We start from the raw sequence: 16,955 nt of genomic DNA, 5'->3' as shown, positions 1-16,955 counted from the left end.
TTCTCTTACCTCCTCTCTCCCCCTAAGCAGCCATGGCGGCCAGTCCCCATTTCTAAATAGCGCAAGTGAACCATGACACGCCACTTCCGCCTGGCAGATGCGGAGCATTGCGGGAGGACGGAGACTACTGGCACGGTGGCCCAGTGGTTAGCACTGCTGCCTCACGGCGTTGAGGACCCGGGTCCAATCCCGGCCGTGGGTCACTGTCCGTGTAGGGTTTGCACATTCTCCCCGTGTTTGCGTGGGTTTCACCCCCACAACCCAAAAATGTTCAGGGTAGGTGGATTGGTCAGGTTAAAGTGCCCCTTGGAAAACAAAAAGAATTTGGCACTTAATTTTTTTAAAATGTTAACAATTGCTACTGTACATTTTGCATGCCCTCGCCGGTGTGGGGTATGGAATGCATTCACGCAACCATCAAGGCACCGAAGCATGGCGCTCTGTTGGGCCCCCGGCGCCAGCCTCGATTTTCGGCTAACGCCCGAGTCTCCGCTCAATTCGATTCTTGATTCCAGCGTCGCTGGAATGTGAATCCACCCCAATATCTTTCAGAAGAGACATTAAACCGCGACCCCATTTGCCTGGTCTGCTGGGTGTGAAAGATCCTATTGTATTATTTCAAAGAAGAGCAGGTGAGATGACCCCAGTATCCTTGCCAATATTTATCCCTTAATCAACATCCCATCCAGATTAGCTGCTCTTTATCATTTTGCTGTTGGTGGGATTTGCTGCGAGCAAATTGGCTGCCATGTTTCCCACAACATTGATGACACATCGAAAGTGCTTCTTGGCTGTAAATCACTTTGATACTTCCAGTGCTCATGAAAAAGCTTTAAAAAAAAATTTTGGAATACCCAATTCATTTTTCCAATTAAGGGGCAATTTAGCATGGCCAATCCACCTAACCTGCACATTTTTGGGTTGTGGGAGCGAAACCCACGCAAACACAGGGAGAATGTGCAAACTCCACACGGACAGTGACCCAGAGCCGGGATCGAACCTGGGACCTCAGCGCCGTGAGGCTGCAGTGCTAACCCACTGCGCCACCGTGCTGCCCTGAAAAAGCTTTTTAAATGCAAATCTTTCCTTTCATTCTTACTAACTCCTGTAAAGATCTCATTCTAATTTAATTTCAATTTATAGTTTCCTGGGCAGCAAGGTGGCGCAGCGGTTAGAACAGCTGCCTCACAGCGCCGAGGTGCCAGGTTCGATCCCGGCTCTGGGTCACTGTCCGTGTGGAGTTTGCACATTCTCCCCATGCCTGCGTGGGTTTCGCCCCCACAACCCAAAAGATGTGCAGGGTAGGTGAATTGGCCACGCTAAATTGCCCCTTAATTGGAAAAAATGAATTGGGTACTCCAATTTTTTTTTTTTAATAAAAAAATTAATGCTTTCACTTAATGCTCTTCTGTATCAAGATGTCACTTCTTGAATGGGGAAAAGATCCAGAGGATGTGAGCTCGCCCCTCTCACTCAACTTAATTTCAGCCAAGAGCCCTAACCCCGCCACCTCCGTCTCCTCGTGTCCACGACCAGCTGAGATTGAGAGTTTGATGCAGGATGGAAACGGAGGGGGTGATCCCACGTATAGTCTGTTAGCACAGTACCAAACTCCACAATATCACTGGACACTTGTATCAAAATGCAATGGTTTGTTTTTTATAATTTAGCATTTCACTGATAGCTGGGGGAAGAACAAACACCTCTCGTTTTCCTGCCTTCGTTCGTTCATACAAAATCCCTTTTGCGATACTCAGTGACGAGTGCACGGCAACAACCAGGTGGACTTGTATAGGAATGCACCCCAAGATGCAATAGAGAGGGAAAATGAGAGAAAATGGACCCCGAGGCAATGCCGATGATATTGGGCGAGGTGGCCAAACATTGGGAGAGGGGGGGAGGGAGTCAGGACAGAAACCTGAGCAGGTTAGGGCCGAGAGGGCGGAAACCACAATGTCAGTGACGAGGTTAGAAGAGGGAGGGGAGCTGGAAAGCCTTCGTCAGGGTTGGAGAGTTTGGGATGGTTGTAGGACTGGAGATAGGGAAGTGGTATAGTTGTGAAGGGATTGAATTCCTTTTACATTGGCTTCTGACTTCTAAAACGCTCCACTTGAGGTCAGCAGGGACTCGAGTCATTGGTGTTCGAGAGTTGATGGTGGATAGGAGACAGGCAGGAGGATTCCGGGTGAGCTGAAGTTTAAAGAGGTGGGAAGAGTGGTAAGTGGGGAGGTGGGTGATGTTACGGTGATGTGGAGGCTGTCTTTGCAGGGCTCACCTGGATGGCCAAATAGAGAGGTGGCATAATATTTGGTTCAGCCCTGAGACTGTGGCCCAGGCCCAGGAGAAGTGCCCAATGAGGGGCAAAGGCAATTGGAGACAATTGGGAAAAAATGGACGCGGGGCAAGTATTGTGATCACATTGAGGCAGAGGAGGGATTAAGAGAAGTGGTGGAAAGATGGAAGTGAATATTGTCAGCAAAGTAAAGCTGCTCCCCCTTCCCCGCCATGTCAGTGAAGATTGTCATTGGCACGTGAAAGGGAAGAATATGGACAGTTACAGAACCTTGAATCTCAAAGTGTCACTGTTGCAACGCCTCAGCCTCTTGAGTCATGACTGTGACAAGGCTTTGAACGCCCCCAGAGGTTTTATCTTTTGAGAAATCCTATCGAGGGAAAGAATTTCTTTTTTGCAAAAAGCGTGGGACAGTCTTCTTGCCTGCTCTTTGAAAGGAAAGCTGTAATATCGGCAGGGTGGGGGCGTCTTGCTGCTTGGGGGGGGGGGGGTTGCAGCAGGGAGGGGGCTCTGAGCTGAAGGAGTTTACATGACCTTGGATAAGTGCTTGTTTACTCTGCTTGTTTGACCAGCCTTGGGTTTGATGTACTTTTACAGTAAGGGAAGGCCACGTGAGCTATATACCCTGACACATCAGTCTGTCCTATTACCATCGCCTTGTAAGGGTGGCTGCCTACCTGAAGTAAGAGTGAAGCACTCATGCTTAAACAGCGCAACGTTTTGTCAGCCACAGCGGAACAGAAGGCTCGTGTGTCGCCATAAACATTACAGGGCTGTAAATCCGAAGAAAGCTGAAAAGGCTGCATCACCGTATGGGCTCGGCTGGGAGCTCTTTGTCTTCTGCCACAGTGCAGAACTCGGCTGGAGATACCTGCAAGGATCTTTTATGTAGCATAATGATAACAGTGTGTTTATTGCTTATTTTGTTGATGGCATGTCTCATTTTTCCCGATTTTCTTTGGCCTGCCCTTTCACCGCCTTGCATCTTCGCCCTTTCATCAGCCCTGCCAAAGGCTGCTGGCAAGGAACAAAGAGGGACTGTAAAAGCAAAGTGTAAACTCACCCCAAGATTTAATGTCCAATTTCAACAAACAAGCACTTTTATTTTGAAAATCTTAACGACCTAGGTCAGCACAGGTATTCCCCCACTCTTGCCTTAGTTCCCGACTATTGATTCTGACCTTGCTGGTTATACCTGATATTAAACACTACAGCAATTGTGTGAACACAAGATGTTTCTGGCAGATAGCAGAAACTCCCAGTTATTACACACGTGTATTTCATTTCAGTGGATCATGGGAACCTTGTCAAGCTTTCACCTTTTTATTTAATCTCAAAGTCAAGAAATGTAACATTTAAAAAAAAATATTAATGGGCAGTGGATAGACGATAGGCATGCTGGTTAGATGCAAGAATTTATATGAATCAAATACACTTATAAATGAAATGAAATGAAAATCGCTTATTGTCACAAGCAGGTTTCAAATGAAGTTACTGTGAAAAGCCCCTAGTCGCCACATTCCGGCGCCTGTTCGGGGAGGCTGTTGCGGGAATTGAACCGTGCCTTGGTCTGCTTTCAAAGCCAGCAATTTAGCCCTGTGTTAAACAGCCCCCATGACTTATTGCAATAGGCGGCACGGTGACGCACTGCTGCCTCACGGCGCCGAGGACCCAGGTTCGAACCCGACCCCGGGTCACTGTCTGTGTGGAGTTTGCACATTCTCCCCGTGTCTGTGTGGGTCTCACCCCCACAACCCAACGATTGATGGATTGGCCTCGCTAAATTGCCCCTTAATTGGAAAAAAAAAAGAATTGGGTATTCCTTTTTTTAAAATTTAGAGTACCCAATTCATTTTTTCTAATTAAGGGGGGAATTTAACGTGGCCAATCCACCTACCCTGCACATCTTTAGGTTGTGGGGGTGAAACCCACGCAAACTCAGGGAGAATGTGCAAACTCCACACGGACAGTGACCCAGAGAAGAATTGGGTATTCTAAATTTTTTTAAAAATAAACAACTATTATAAATAGTCTGGTTTACTATAAGCAGATTGGAAAAATCTGGTCTTCCTTGTTTAATCAAAGTTAAGCTTGTCTCGTCGGTAAAGAATGAAAGATGGCGTGGATTTGGTAGGCACAGGAATGGTTGCCATGTTTTTGATGTGACCAGCATAGCTCCATTCCTGTTACAGTCAGGCATTTGGGCCTAGAAATTGGGTCCACCAATTGCTGGGCTTTGGAGGGGGAGGTGGGGTGGCAGGGCCTGAATATTTATTCTTTCAAGGCATGTGGGCATTGCTGGCTGGATCAGCATTTATTGCCCACCCCTAATTGCCCTTGAATGAGTGGCTTGCTAGGCCATCTCGGAGGGCAGTTAAGAGTCGACCGCATTGCTGTCGGTCAGGAGTCATGTGTAGGCCAGACCGCGTAAGGAAAGGCAGATTTCCTTTCCTAAAGAACGGTAGTGAACCAGGTGGGGGATTTTTTTGGGTAACTGTGGATGGTAGTGTCGTGGCCACCATTATTGGGACTGCCTTCGATTCCAGAATATTAATTGAATTTAAATTCCTCCAGCTGTCGTGTGGGATTTGAACCCATGTCCCCCAAAGGATTAGCCTGGGTTTACTAGTCCAGTGATATTACCACTATGCCATCATCTCCCCTTTATGCGGGGGGGGGGGGGGGGGGGGGGGGGGGGGGGGGGGGAGAGACCCCCAATATTGATCTTTGAGCTTTGTTTTCATCGAGGTGGTGTCCCCCCAGGTGTCACTGCAGCCCTCGGATAAGCGAGGAAGTGGTGCTAGGGTCAGGGGGTAGAGATATTGAATGTGGGGGGTGGGGAGAAGTGGGGCTAGTGAAGAGATGGTGCTGATCGGAGTGGGTTCAGCAGGAGGCAGCAGCCCTTGATCTTTGAATATGGGGTCAGAAGGAGCGGATAAAGTGAGGTAAATTTTCAAACCTTGCCTCGCTGGTGGTGTCCAGTAGTGGTCCCTTTAAGGCCTCAAGTGGACCTAGATTTCCTGAGTGGCACCACTTGTTGACCAAGCCAACAGTGAGGGTTCCCTCAAATGTCTGCGGGAGAGGAAACAAACCACCGCATTCTGCTGGAGATATATGTTTGGATATTGGTGGTGAGGGCAAGATGACACTTGGCAGTGGTGACCTCCCCTTCCCCCACCACCTACAGTTGAGTGGCATGCAATTAGTGAGAATCCAGTCTCAGACTGGGTCAATACCAGCACGTCTTCAGAGGAGAATCAATTGGCAATTAACTAGAGGGAAAATTATGGAGTAGCACAGTGGTTAACACTGTTGCCTCACAACGCCAGGGTCCCAGGTTCGTTTACCGGCTTGGGTCACTGTCTGTGCGGAGTCTGCACATTCCCCACGTGGGTTTCCTCCGGGTGCCCCGGTTTCCTCCCACTAGTCCCGAAAGATGTGCTTGTTAGGTAATTTGGACATTCTGAATTCTCCCTCTGTATACCCGAACAGGCGCCGGAGTGTGGCGACTAGGGGCTTTTCACAGTAACTTCATTGCAGTGTAAATGTAAACCTACTTGTGACAATAAAAGATTATTATTATTACTATTATTATTAATTGCTAGCAGTAAACCCTGTAGTTTTACAGAAAAAACACTGATAATGTTCCTACAAATATGCTGCAATTGTTATAATTGTAATAATTCTATTAATAAAATATAAGCCAGATGATATTCATTAGTTTTCTTAATTTATGCATGGGCAATTGGTTTGCATTGAAGTTTAGCGGCTGATAATTTTCAAAGTGTTTTATTTTTGTTACCTTTCCATGTTATGCGTGCTTACACTGTAACCTCGACATGTTCATAACTTGTCTTTATTTATAGATTTTTATTCACTCCTTTTGTTTTGTTCTTCCAAGTCGTTAGAAAATCCCTATGACCATTATATCCCGAGGGTCACCATCAGCCAGTCGGCGTTTTCCAGTAACGCCTCCACTCTCCGTGCCGAGGATGCATTTACAGCTGAGAACAGGCAGCCTGCCCAACAGGAGAGCAGCAATGGAAGGACATTTTAACACCTCCTTGCATGGCCGCAGAGAGACGATCAACAAAATGTACGGTTTTCATCTGTATCTGTGCGATTATGGCTATACTGGGGATCCCTGGATAAGATGAAAATGAAGCTGTAAGCCAAGGAGAACTAATTGATTCTATGTGTTAAAAGTTAATGCAGACCAATGCATGTTGATAATGGTCAGACGAGAAGATGACGTGTTGTGGGGGAAGGGAAGGGCATTGGCTATTTCTTTGGGTTCCAGCACTATAGGTGAACTACACTTGCTTTTAGAAGTCTAGAAATATCTTCTCCTCGACTACTTCTTTTCTGTTTCAGGGAAGGTAGCTTTTTCAGCTCGGAAGCTAACTAGTTCAATCTAAGAATGGTAAAACCACAACTTTTTTTAGCCTCCCTTTCCCTTGCAGGCTTTTACAATCCAAGCCGCGTGTTACTTAAATCACATCGCAAGTTATCTCCCCTGATCTGGGCCAGCCGTATAATACTGTGCTCCAAGAGCAGGCCAGAGGCTGGGAATTCTGTAGTGAGTCCCTCACCTCCTGACTCCCCGAAGCCAGTCCACCATCTACAAGGCACAAGTCAGGAGTGTGATGGAATACGCTCCACTTGCCTGGATGAGTGCAGCTCCAACACCACTCGAGAAGCACAACACCATCCAGAACAAAGCAGCCAGATGAATGACACCCCATCCACATTAAACATTCCCTCCCTCACCGACCCGCCGTGGTTGTAGCTTGTACCATCTACAAGGCGCGCCACATCAATTCACCAATGCTCCTTTAACAGCACCTTCCAAATTCTCTATCACCTAGAAGGACAGATGCATGGGAACACCACCACCTGCAAGTTCCCCTCCATGACATACGCCATCCCGATTTGGAACTATCACCGTTCCTTCACATGTCGCTGGGTCAAAAACCTGAAACTCGCTCCCTAACAGCATTGTGGGTGTATCTACACCAGTTGGACCACCACAGTTCAACACCTTCTTGAGGACAATTAGGGCTGGGGCAGTAAAAACTGGCCTGGGGAGGGGTGGAGCCCTGTGATGTCCACACAATGGGCCTGGGCTGTAAAAACCCATCAAAGTCCCACCATGTGCCTGCTTAGGACTTGCCCCTGGCACGTGGAGGGTCAGTGCTGGCTTCCAGTAACAAAACAACTGGAAGTGTTGCAACTGTGGGGTGTTTACTCATGGAAGTGGAATACCCTGAGGAGGCCCCAACCCCCTTAACCTTTCCTTAAGATTGAGTGTTTGTTGATTATTTAACTGTACCTGACTAGTCTATTTGTGAAAATCTGCAACCAATTAAAGACTCTGGATTTTTTCTCTTTGCAAGCTCCTCCCGTGGCCCGTTTATGGTTCTGAATCAACATTTTCGGGCAAAAGTCCAGATAAATGCTCATTATGTTCTTCCTGTTAAAGCCCCAGCTGAGATTTGATGGGCACTTGGGGATGGGCAATAAATGCTGACCTTGCCAGTGATACCCACGTTCCATGACAGAATAGGAAATAAAAAAGACAAGACTCCAATAATTAGTGGTCATCCGACTTCACATTTACCCAGCTAACAGGGGGGAGGAGCGAGATATCGCTATTAGCGGGAGCAGGTTAGCACACGTCACTATTAGTGTTCCCAGTTTTATTGAGTAACTCATGCTGTTTAATTTATATCTGATCCTGTTCTCTCCGAGGTTCATTAAATTCCTGGAAGTCCCTTAAGTGCTGTGTAACCCCCCCCCCCACATGATACAGTGAACAATGAACTTAAATAATTTCAGATACCAAACTATTGGCATTGGCTTTGCAATTTCTGCTTCAAACCAAACATTTCAGTCCATACACACTCTGTATTGTTTTGGACAAAACAGCTTGGTTAATATTCTGAAATGCAACAGTAGCACGGCCAATTGGTCCTATATTAGTGCTGGCTTGTATTGCAACTGGACCATTGACTATTCCAAAATATACGTTCAAATGTACAGATGTAGATGGTTTGTGTGATTTAGTTGCTGAAATGTTAATGAAATGATACCCCCATTCTTTTGGAAAATCGCCAGGAAAAATGAGCAGGAGGGATTTGTACCAGTGACACGAACGACCCTCAGCACACTCGCAACTTCGGGCCTTTACTCTTTTTTTTTTCTTGTTGATTCTTTTATTCCGTGAATGACACCAGTGGCCCAGACATTGGTCTGTTGTTACGGCATTTATCTGAAAAGGGACGGGACCGTTTCCTGAAGAAAACCCCCATGCAACTGGGTTTAAGCGTTTTGTTTAGTAACTGCAAGTCAAGCCACAATGAGTGAGCAATTGCACAAGGTCAGGATGGGGGACTGAACTGTCGCTGATCGTTCTCTCTGCACATGAGGCAATATTTTAATCGACTTCATGAACTCTGCTGAACAGATTTCGCAAGCCGCTGACTACTACCATCCAGAGGACGAGGGCTACAGACGCATGAGAACACCACCAGTTTCAATTTGCCCTCCGGGCCCCACAACATCCTGACTTGCAAATTCGTCGCCGTCCCTTCATCGTCGGTCAAAACCCTGGAACCCCCTCCCTAGCAGCACTGTGGGTCTCCCGGCACCTTGTGCATTGCTACAGTTCAAGAAGGAGGCTCTCCCCTGCATTCTCAAGGCCAGTTAGGGATGGGTAATAAATACTGCAACATCCACATACGCCCAATGAGTGACAAACGTGGAAGATATGGGGCGTCATTCTCCGACCCCCTGCCGGGTCGGAGAATGGCCGTTGGCCGCCGTGAATCCTGCCCCCGCCGAAGTCTCCGGTACCGGAGATTGGGCAGGGGCGGGAATCGGGCCGCGCCGGTTGGTGGGACCCCCCACTCAATTCTCCGGCCCGGATGGACCGAAGTCCCGCCCAGAAATTGCCTGTCCCGCCGGCGTAAATCAAACCTGGTATTTACCGGCGGGACCAGGCGGCGTGGGCGGGCTCCGGGGTCCTGGGGGGGGGCGCGGGCCGATCTGACCCCGGGGGGTGCCCCCACGGTGGCCTGGCCCGCGATCGGGGCCCACCGATCCGCGGGCGGGCCTGTGCCGTGGGGGCACTCTTTCCCTTCCGCCTCCGCCACGGCCTCCACCATGGCGGAGGCGGAAGAGACTCTCCCCACTGCGCATGCGCGGGAAACTGTCAGCGGCCGCTGACGCTCCCGCGCATGCGCCGCATTTCCGCGCCAGCTGACTGGGCAACAAACACCATTTCCGCCAGCTGGCGGGGCGGAAATCACTCCGCCGTCGGCCTAGCCCCTCAATGCTGGGGCTCGGCCCCCAAAGATGAGCATTCCGCACCTTTGGGCCGGCGCGATGCCCGTCTGATTGGCGCCGCTTTTGGTGCCAGTCGGCGGACATCGCGCCGTTGGGGGAGAATTTCGCCCCTGATGAGAAATTAGGCAGCGACAACTAACTTTCCAGTCTTGTAAGTTTGCATATTTCAACCGTCATTTCACTCCCCTGCCTCGTCTATCACCAGCGGGGAGATGCGGGATGCAGATTTCCCATCAGAAAAGCAATGAAGACATTCTAGCTCAACACTGAATGGAAAACCAGGGGCTGGATTCTCCACTGGCGGGATTCTCCATTGCGCCGGCAGCCCACTCACACCCGTGGGTTACCCGGCGGCGTGGGGGGTGATCAAAATCGGAAATCCGATTGGCAGGTGGCAGGAACGGAGAATCCCGTTGCCGGCGAGGGCGCGCCACCCAGGAAAACACGGCTGGCGGACGGGAGAATCTCACCCCATGTAAAAGGGAGATGGGTTTAATCTTCTGGCTGTACTTCTTTATCAGACTGCAATTCATTCCTGTGGCATGACTCAGTCACAATACTTTAAAAAAGAATGTTTTCATCTCATCCTTAAAATTTCAAGGCCAATGTGCAGATTGGACAGGGCAAACCCTTAATCCATCCCATTGCTTGCTCCCAAAACCAATTCAAATTGAAGTCAACTCATGGTCTCCACAAGAGAGATATACAAGATCAAAGCTGACAAGAAAAGGCATCGCACCTTATCTTGGGCTCGATCTGACGCTTGATCTTAGCCAAAGGCCGAGAAGCGATCAGTCACAATACTTCTTACAGGAACGGTCCATTTTATGTTTAAATCATCTGGAGGACAATTAGCTGATGGAATATAAGACATATTTTGGAATTGCCTGTGCTTCTTCAGGCTGAAGTTATGCTGTGTCGAGACTGGGAGTGCTATTCCCTTAGTCTTACAGCCCAGCAGAAAATTTGCCATCTTATTTCTGTGGTGCAGGCTCAAACATTCTTGGGAGGCAGGTCACTCAAAGATCAAAAACTAACCAAATGCTGATGCAAAGTACCGCTTTGTGAACCATGAATGTCCAATTTCATTTGCAAGAAATATTGTACCTTTTATTGGTATATAAGCATTGTTGCAATATGTGTTCAAGTGATGAGATGACACTGTTTATACTGATATACTACACTATCCAGGGAAATAGGCTAGAACAGTAGTTACATTGGGGACAGGGGGGGCAATCTAAACTAATCTCAGAAGAGCACAATTGGGAAAATCTAGAAATTTTTCAGGCTATGTTTTCCTCTGCCTGTAAAATAATGAATGCCAATGTGAGTAATAGTGAGGAACAATAATGGGGCAGAACGCACTCTTCTTCTGTTAAGATTCTGCATCTTGCTCCCAAGCTGAAAAGAGCTTGCAGACGGGAAAGTCCTGTGTGGACTGGTGACCCTGGTTTCAACCTGTGCTGACGCAGGGCTTTTTTTCTGGGTGCCCTTTGCAATCGTGGGCTGGCTGGATAATTGTACATTTGTGATTTACTGATTTCCAACTCCTGGCTGGTGAGGCTACACTAGAAGAAAGCATTCAGAAGATTGGCTTTCGAAACTATAGGTTGTGGGGGGGGGGGGTGATGCCTGGTGACATATGTTTTTACTTTTCCCCTGGGTTCTATCTCTTCCGTGATGTTCATATTAACAGATAGGATATTATTAACATCTAAACATGGTCGTCTATTTGGGGTATTGCCTTTCACGATTTATTAATCACTTTTTTATGTGGACACTTGTGTATTTCATCTTGTGCTAAAATGAAGTTAATGGCAGCCTGACATTACCCACACCTATTGACCTATTACTCCATTGACATTCACAGTTAAAAGCAATTATCACATACAGTCTTCATCTTCAACAGTGCACGTTTTCAAATGACAGACCTTTGTCCAGACCTGCAAATTCTTTTTATTATGAAGCCCATAATTCAGTAATTTACTGTTGAAAGCTCCCCCCCCCCCCCCCCCCCCAGCCCATCCGATATGTTATTTCCAATCCGTGAAGGATTCACATTTCTCTGAGCATTGCATTGGGGATTTCTACCCCGGGGGGGGGGGCTTTAATACTTTCGCAGTGAGCTGACAGCCGGTGTTTTTCCATTCTGTGGATGGCAGTCTGCTCCATAACTAGCAGCACCTTCACCGCGAGTGGAACCCGGCTAAATTGCCCCTTAATTGGAAAAAATGAATTGGGTGCTCTAAATTTAAAAAAAAAAAATTGTGTGTGTGTGTGTCACTTTGACCACGTCTCGTGCACTCCTGGGTTTGTTGAGGAAATGATTTCAACCTGCACTGTTAAAGATTACTTTCGGATGCTTGAGAATGATGTAAACTGCAGTAAAACTGGTGCGTTGTGATTGGCAGCTGGACGTTAGTTCCTGACCGTAGTTGGATTAGATATTAACTTTCCACAACAACATTGTCAACTTGCCTTTGTCATGCGTGAGGTTACCGTTTTCTACAAAAGAGGAAAATGTGGCTCTGACGCGATTTAAAAAAAAATAAATAAAACTAGGAGCTCAGCAATAATTTTTTCTTGTGAACTCCAAGGTTAGTTTATTAGGCACATGTTGGTTTAACTGGTGCAATTTGTAATACCAGCACTCTATTATCCGTGTTAGCCAAAGAATACACTTTATCATCGGTAAATATATTGTATATTCTGTGGCATTTTAGTGATTGTCTTTCGTCATTTTGAGCTTTTTTGAATTATGTTTTATTGATGTATCAGTTGCATGTTTTTCTGTAAAATCTGTAGAATAAGTTGCATCAGTACAGATATCCCGCCTTGTTTCTCATGTGTATTATTTAAATTACACAGATGTGTAAATCACTCCTCATTGAGCTGCCACTTGTGTGACAGATTTTGGGTTTTTTTTGTATTTATTTTGTCACCGTTAACAGGCACAAAGAGCACCGTTCAACCGGGAAATTTCTGTGTCTGGTTTCGGGTGCGTTTGACGGTGTGTTTCTTTGTGGATGTGCTGCCGCGATTCACTCCGCTATTCAACGACACATTGCCATTTATTTTGGCCCTGGGGAGATTCTCTCTGTCAAGGCCGTGCTTAGAGAGTGCGATTAACTAAATGGGAACAACATTCCATAGCGAGCACGTTTAGCCGTGTGTTTCTCGCTGCGCCAAGAAACATAAACCCTATCGAACGGCACTTGGGTTAGATGGGGGGTGGGGGCAACAGCTGGAATCACGCGGCCGAGGCCGCACAGGGTTTCAGCACTGAGGATCTCTGCTCGCCGGAACTCCTCAGTGTAGCGAGAGATCGGGACGCCATTTTTAAATGGCACCCCGATCTCTGGAGCCCCTGAGGTGACCCTCCCTCCAAGCCCTAACCCACTATGAGGGGGGTCCCCAGGCCACCCGCATCCCTGCTGCCAGTGCAGGGCACCCCGGCCCGATTGCTGCCAAATGAAAAATGCCAGCTTGGCACCACCAGGGTGCCGCCCTGCCCAATGGGCATGCATGTACGTGGGAGCCTGTCCCATTTTCGATGTTCCTCCCCACCCCAGCAACCTTGGGGAGGCCTGAGGGAAAGTCACCCGCCCCTACCTGTCAGGCTCTCTGATCCCTGGGAACCCTGGCACTGCCGGCCTGGCACCTTGGCAGTGCCCCTGCCCTCCTAGCACTGCCAGGGTGCATAGGTGGTACTGCCAGGCTGGCAGCACCCATATGCCAGAGGGAGAGCCAGGATACTGCCCTGTCCCTGCATACTGCAGCTTTCCATTGCATCTTTAAACTAATTATTGATATTCCTTTCCGAGTTTTTATGTGAACAAACATTCTTGCTTTTGCCACATTGCATTTTTGTTCCTGTGCTTGTCTGCTGCCACTTCCCATAGAATCAATTTTGCATGTTACATAGAATTTACAGCACAGAAGCAGGCCATTTGGCCCAACTGATCTATGCTGGATTTTACACTCCACACAAGCCTCCATCCCACCCATTTGCCTATCCTATCTGATGCGCGCTTTCCATTTACACTGAGCTTGGTTAGCGAGGGTAGAACATGGTGCACCATCACTGACCCACTAAGGAGCAGATTCCACGGGCTTTTCTCCCCAGTCTCCCTTTTAAGGAAAATGCGAAGGAGGAAATCCTGCCCTCCATCATCAGCAAAGGCCCTCATTCCCGGTCAAGAATCCGACTGACCCGATGGGCCAACTGGTCTTTTTCTCATTCCATGTTTGTGTTGCTGGGTTGTGCTGCCACCATGTTTAGAGTGTTTAGAGTAGCAATCCTGGCTGTTTACCTGGAAACTCCCAAGATTTCAATTGTAGAATTCCAAGTGGTACATCATCTGCCTGTCACTTATTCAACGATGAGTGAAATTGGGTCATTGAACCTTTTGTTTTTGTGATCTGAATAGACATTCTTTGTTGCCATTGCTATTTGAATAACCACAATATATATTTTTCTGCTCTTATAGTTGTGTTTCTCTTAAAAGAAGTCAAATCACAAGCACCTGTAAAAATGTTCTGAAACTAATCACTGGGATGTGACTAGACAACAAAAGCATCCAAACATGAAGATAAATGATAGAGTCAAGCCCAGATTTTTATAGAATTTATAGTGCAGAAGGAGGCCATTCGGCCCATCGAGTCTGCACCGGCTCTTGGAAAGAGCACCCCACCCAAGGTCAACACCACCACCCCCCCATCCCCATAACCCAGTAACCCCACCCAACACTAAGGGCAATTTTGGACACTAAGGGCAATTTATCATGGCCAATCCACCTAACCTGCTCATCTTTGGACTGTGGGAGGAAACCGGAGCACCTGGAGGAAACCCACGCACACACGGGGAGGATGTGCAGACTCCGCACAGACAGTGACCCAAGCCGGAATTGAACCTGGGACCCTGGAGCTCTGAAGCAATTGTGCTATCCACAAGGCTACCGTGCTGCCCCAGACAATTGTCTTGACTATTGTACCAGAGAGGCTGTTGCTCATTTAAAGCTACATTTTTTGTTAAAATAAACTCTCCTTTACATTGCTGGCTCCAGTCACTCATTTGTTTCTTTCACAGAACCTCCTTGGAACAAGGACAGTAAATTTCTATTATGCTCTTCGTGATGTTTGTACAGAGCAATGGGGCTGGGGGAAGCGGACATTGAACAAGGCTGAAATGAAGAAAGGTGGGAAATTGGGAGCAGGAAAAGGACGGTTAAAAAGAGGAGAATTTAGAAGCCTTTTTAAAATCGAGGGATTTAAAAAATTTAGAGTAGACAATTATTTTTTTTCCAACTAATGGGCAATTTAGTGTGGCCAATCCACCTAACCTGCTGGTTAGCAGAGGGCTAAATCGCTGGCTTTTAAAGCAGACTAAGGCAGGCCAGCAGCCCGGTTCAATTCCTGTCCCAGCCTCCCTGAACAGGTGCTGGAATGTGGTGACTAGGGGGGTTTCACAGTAACTTCATTTGAAGCCTACTTGTGACAATAATGATTTTCATTTCATTTCATTTTCATCTTTGGGTTGTGGGGGTGAACCCCACGCAGACACGGGGAGAATGTGGAAACTCCACACGGACAGTGACCCAGGGCCGGGATTCGAACCGGAAAGGGGGGTGACACAAATACAACAAATGGGAACAAAGGAAATAAACAGGAAGGACTCTTAAATCTTCATGGGCTGCAAAGGATAGACAGCCTCTTTGCACAGCGTATTTATTTATTTTATCCATTACTTTATCAGTTACAAAGCCAGAGCTCAAAGTGTGGACAGGGGCAAACCCCTAATCCAGCTCCTTGCCTGCTCCAAAAACCAATTCAAATTGAATCCAATCCATGGTCCCCACAAGAGAGACAAACCAGATCCAGGCATTACACCTGACCTCACGCTCATCTTAGCCAAAAGGCCAAGAAGCGATGCACAACTTACTTATACCGCAAGATGTTGCATGCTGCAGGTTGGTAGGCCGTGAGCTTCTGGCCTGAGCTGTGTCTATATTTCTTCCCAGGAATGGTGGGGAACTGAAGAATAAGTCAGAATGGTTGTCCTTGGGGTGCAACTCCCTAATTGGAAACAAAATGTTCTTCATCAGCGGTGAACTGCGGTGAGATGTTTGGTGGTCATGAAAAGTGCAGGTCTTCCCTTTTTATTTGTATCAAAGTCCGTCAGGGAATTGGTGGCAACAGCGTATTTGTAAAGTGGCGACAGGTTAGAATCATATGATGGGAGACCGGAGCGAAGATTACCTTTGTTCTTCGGGAAAAGGTTTGGAGCTTTGTTCTCGAGCTCGGGGGAAATAAGCACCTTCTTCATGAGGCTGTTGTGCAGGCAAAAGCTGGAGATGTAACTTTTTTTAAATCATGGTCAACTCGGTTAAAGTTCAAAAAATCAAGAACGTTGTCGCAGAATCCTTACAATGCAAAAGGAGGCCATTCGCCCATCGAGATTCATACTGGCTCTCTGAAAGAGCATTCTACCTAGTCCCACTCCCCTGCCTTATCCCCATAACCTTGCACATCCCTTCTTTTCAGATAGCAATCCAGTTCCCTTTTGAATACGTCGATCTGTCAAAGATATTTTGAGCCGTCTCTGCTAAATATTTTATGAGCTTTGATCGCCACAGCAAAATGGATCCTGCTCACAGTAATAAAGCTTTTCTTCTCCAGCTGATATTTAAACATTTATAATAGTTGACAATCATTTGTTAAAGAGTGAGTGTAAATACCTTCCGCTTTACATTCTAGTTTCAGGAGCTATGTGTGGCCCCAAATGGGTCTTGGCTATGATGACTAGTGGGGGGGGGGGAGGAATATTAACCGGGAATCAGGTCAGAAAGTGAGTTGAAGTGAAAGATCAGCTATGATCTTCTTGAATGGTGGAATAGGCTCAAAGGGTCAAATGGCCTACTCCAGATCCTATTACATTCTTATCGTATTCTGTAAGATAAATGGGGAGAGTGTTTCAGTGGGAAACATTTCCTGAATCACTAGCAATTAAAATTTATTCTTATCAACTGCACAAAAAGTAACTGGATTTTTAAGTGCTCTTATTAAAATGTCGATTTATTAAGCTTTTCAATATTTACAAATAATTTGCATCAAGCAAACAAACAAAAGTGGAATTATAGCTCCAGGTACAACACTAAACAACAGTCCATACAAAATTGGGAACAAATAAGGCCGGATGATTCAGCGACAGAATCCCCAACATGTTCCTTCCACAGACAAGTGACCCGTCTGCATCCAATCAGCAAACATTATAGACCTTCATCTCACCCATAGCTACAAAAGAAAATGACAGAGA

The 16,955-nt window shown here is 47.0% G+C and overlaps 1 protein-coding gene across 4 annotated transcripts in view; it reads left to right on the top strand.

The window, feature by feature from the left end:
• The window catches only part of gprc5c (G protein-coupled receptor, class C, group 5, member C), a 30,817-nt gene extending 16,121 nt beyond the window's left edge, over positions 1 to 14,696 (top strand). For 2 of the 4 annotated variants that reach the window (XM_072483601.1, XM_072483600.1), the window contains exon 4: positions 6,195 to 14,696. In XM_072483601.1, coding sequence (XP_072339702.1) covers positions 6,195 to 6,350 — 156 coding nt within the window. In that variant the 3' untranslated portion in view covers positions 6,351 to 14,696. The remainder of the gene's footprint in view (positions 1 to 6,194) is intronic. The other 2 variants (XR_011936255.1, XM_072483602.1) reach the window with 2 other exon arrangements.
• Positions 14,697 to 16,955: the final 2,259 nt, after the last annotated feature.

This window comes from Scyliorhinus torazame, chromosome 18, assembly GCF_047496885.1.
Source record: "Scyliorhinus torazame isolate Kashiwa2021f chromosome 18, sScyTor2.1, whole genome shotgun sequence".
Classification (NCBI taxonomy): Eukaryota; Metazoa; Chordata; class Chondrichthyes; order Carcharhiniformes; family Scyliorhinidae; genus Scyliorhinus; species Scyliorhinus torazame.
This window is presented reverse-complemented; position numbering and strand designations above follow the sequence as displayed.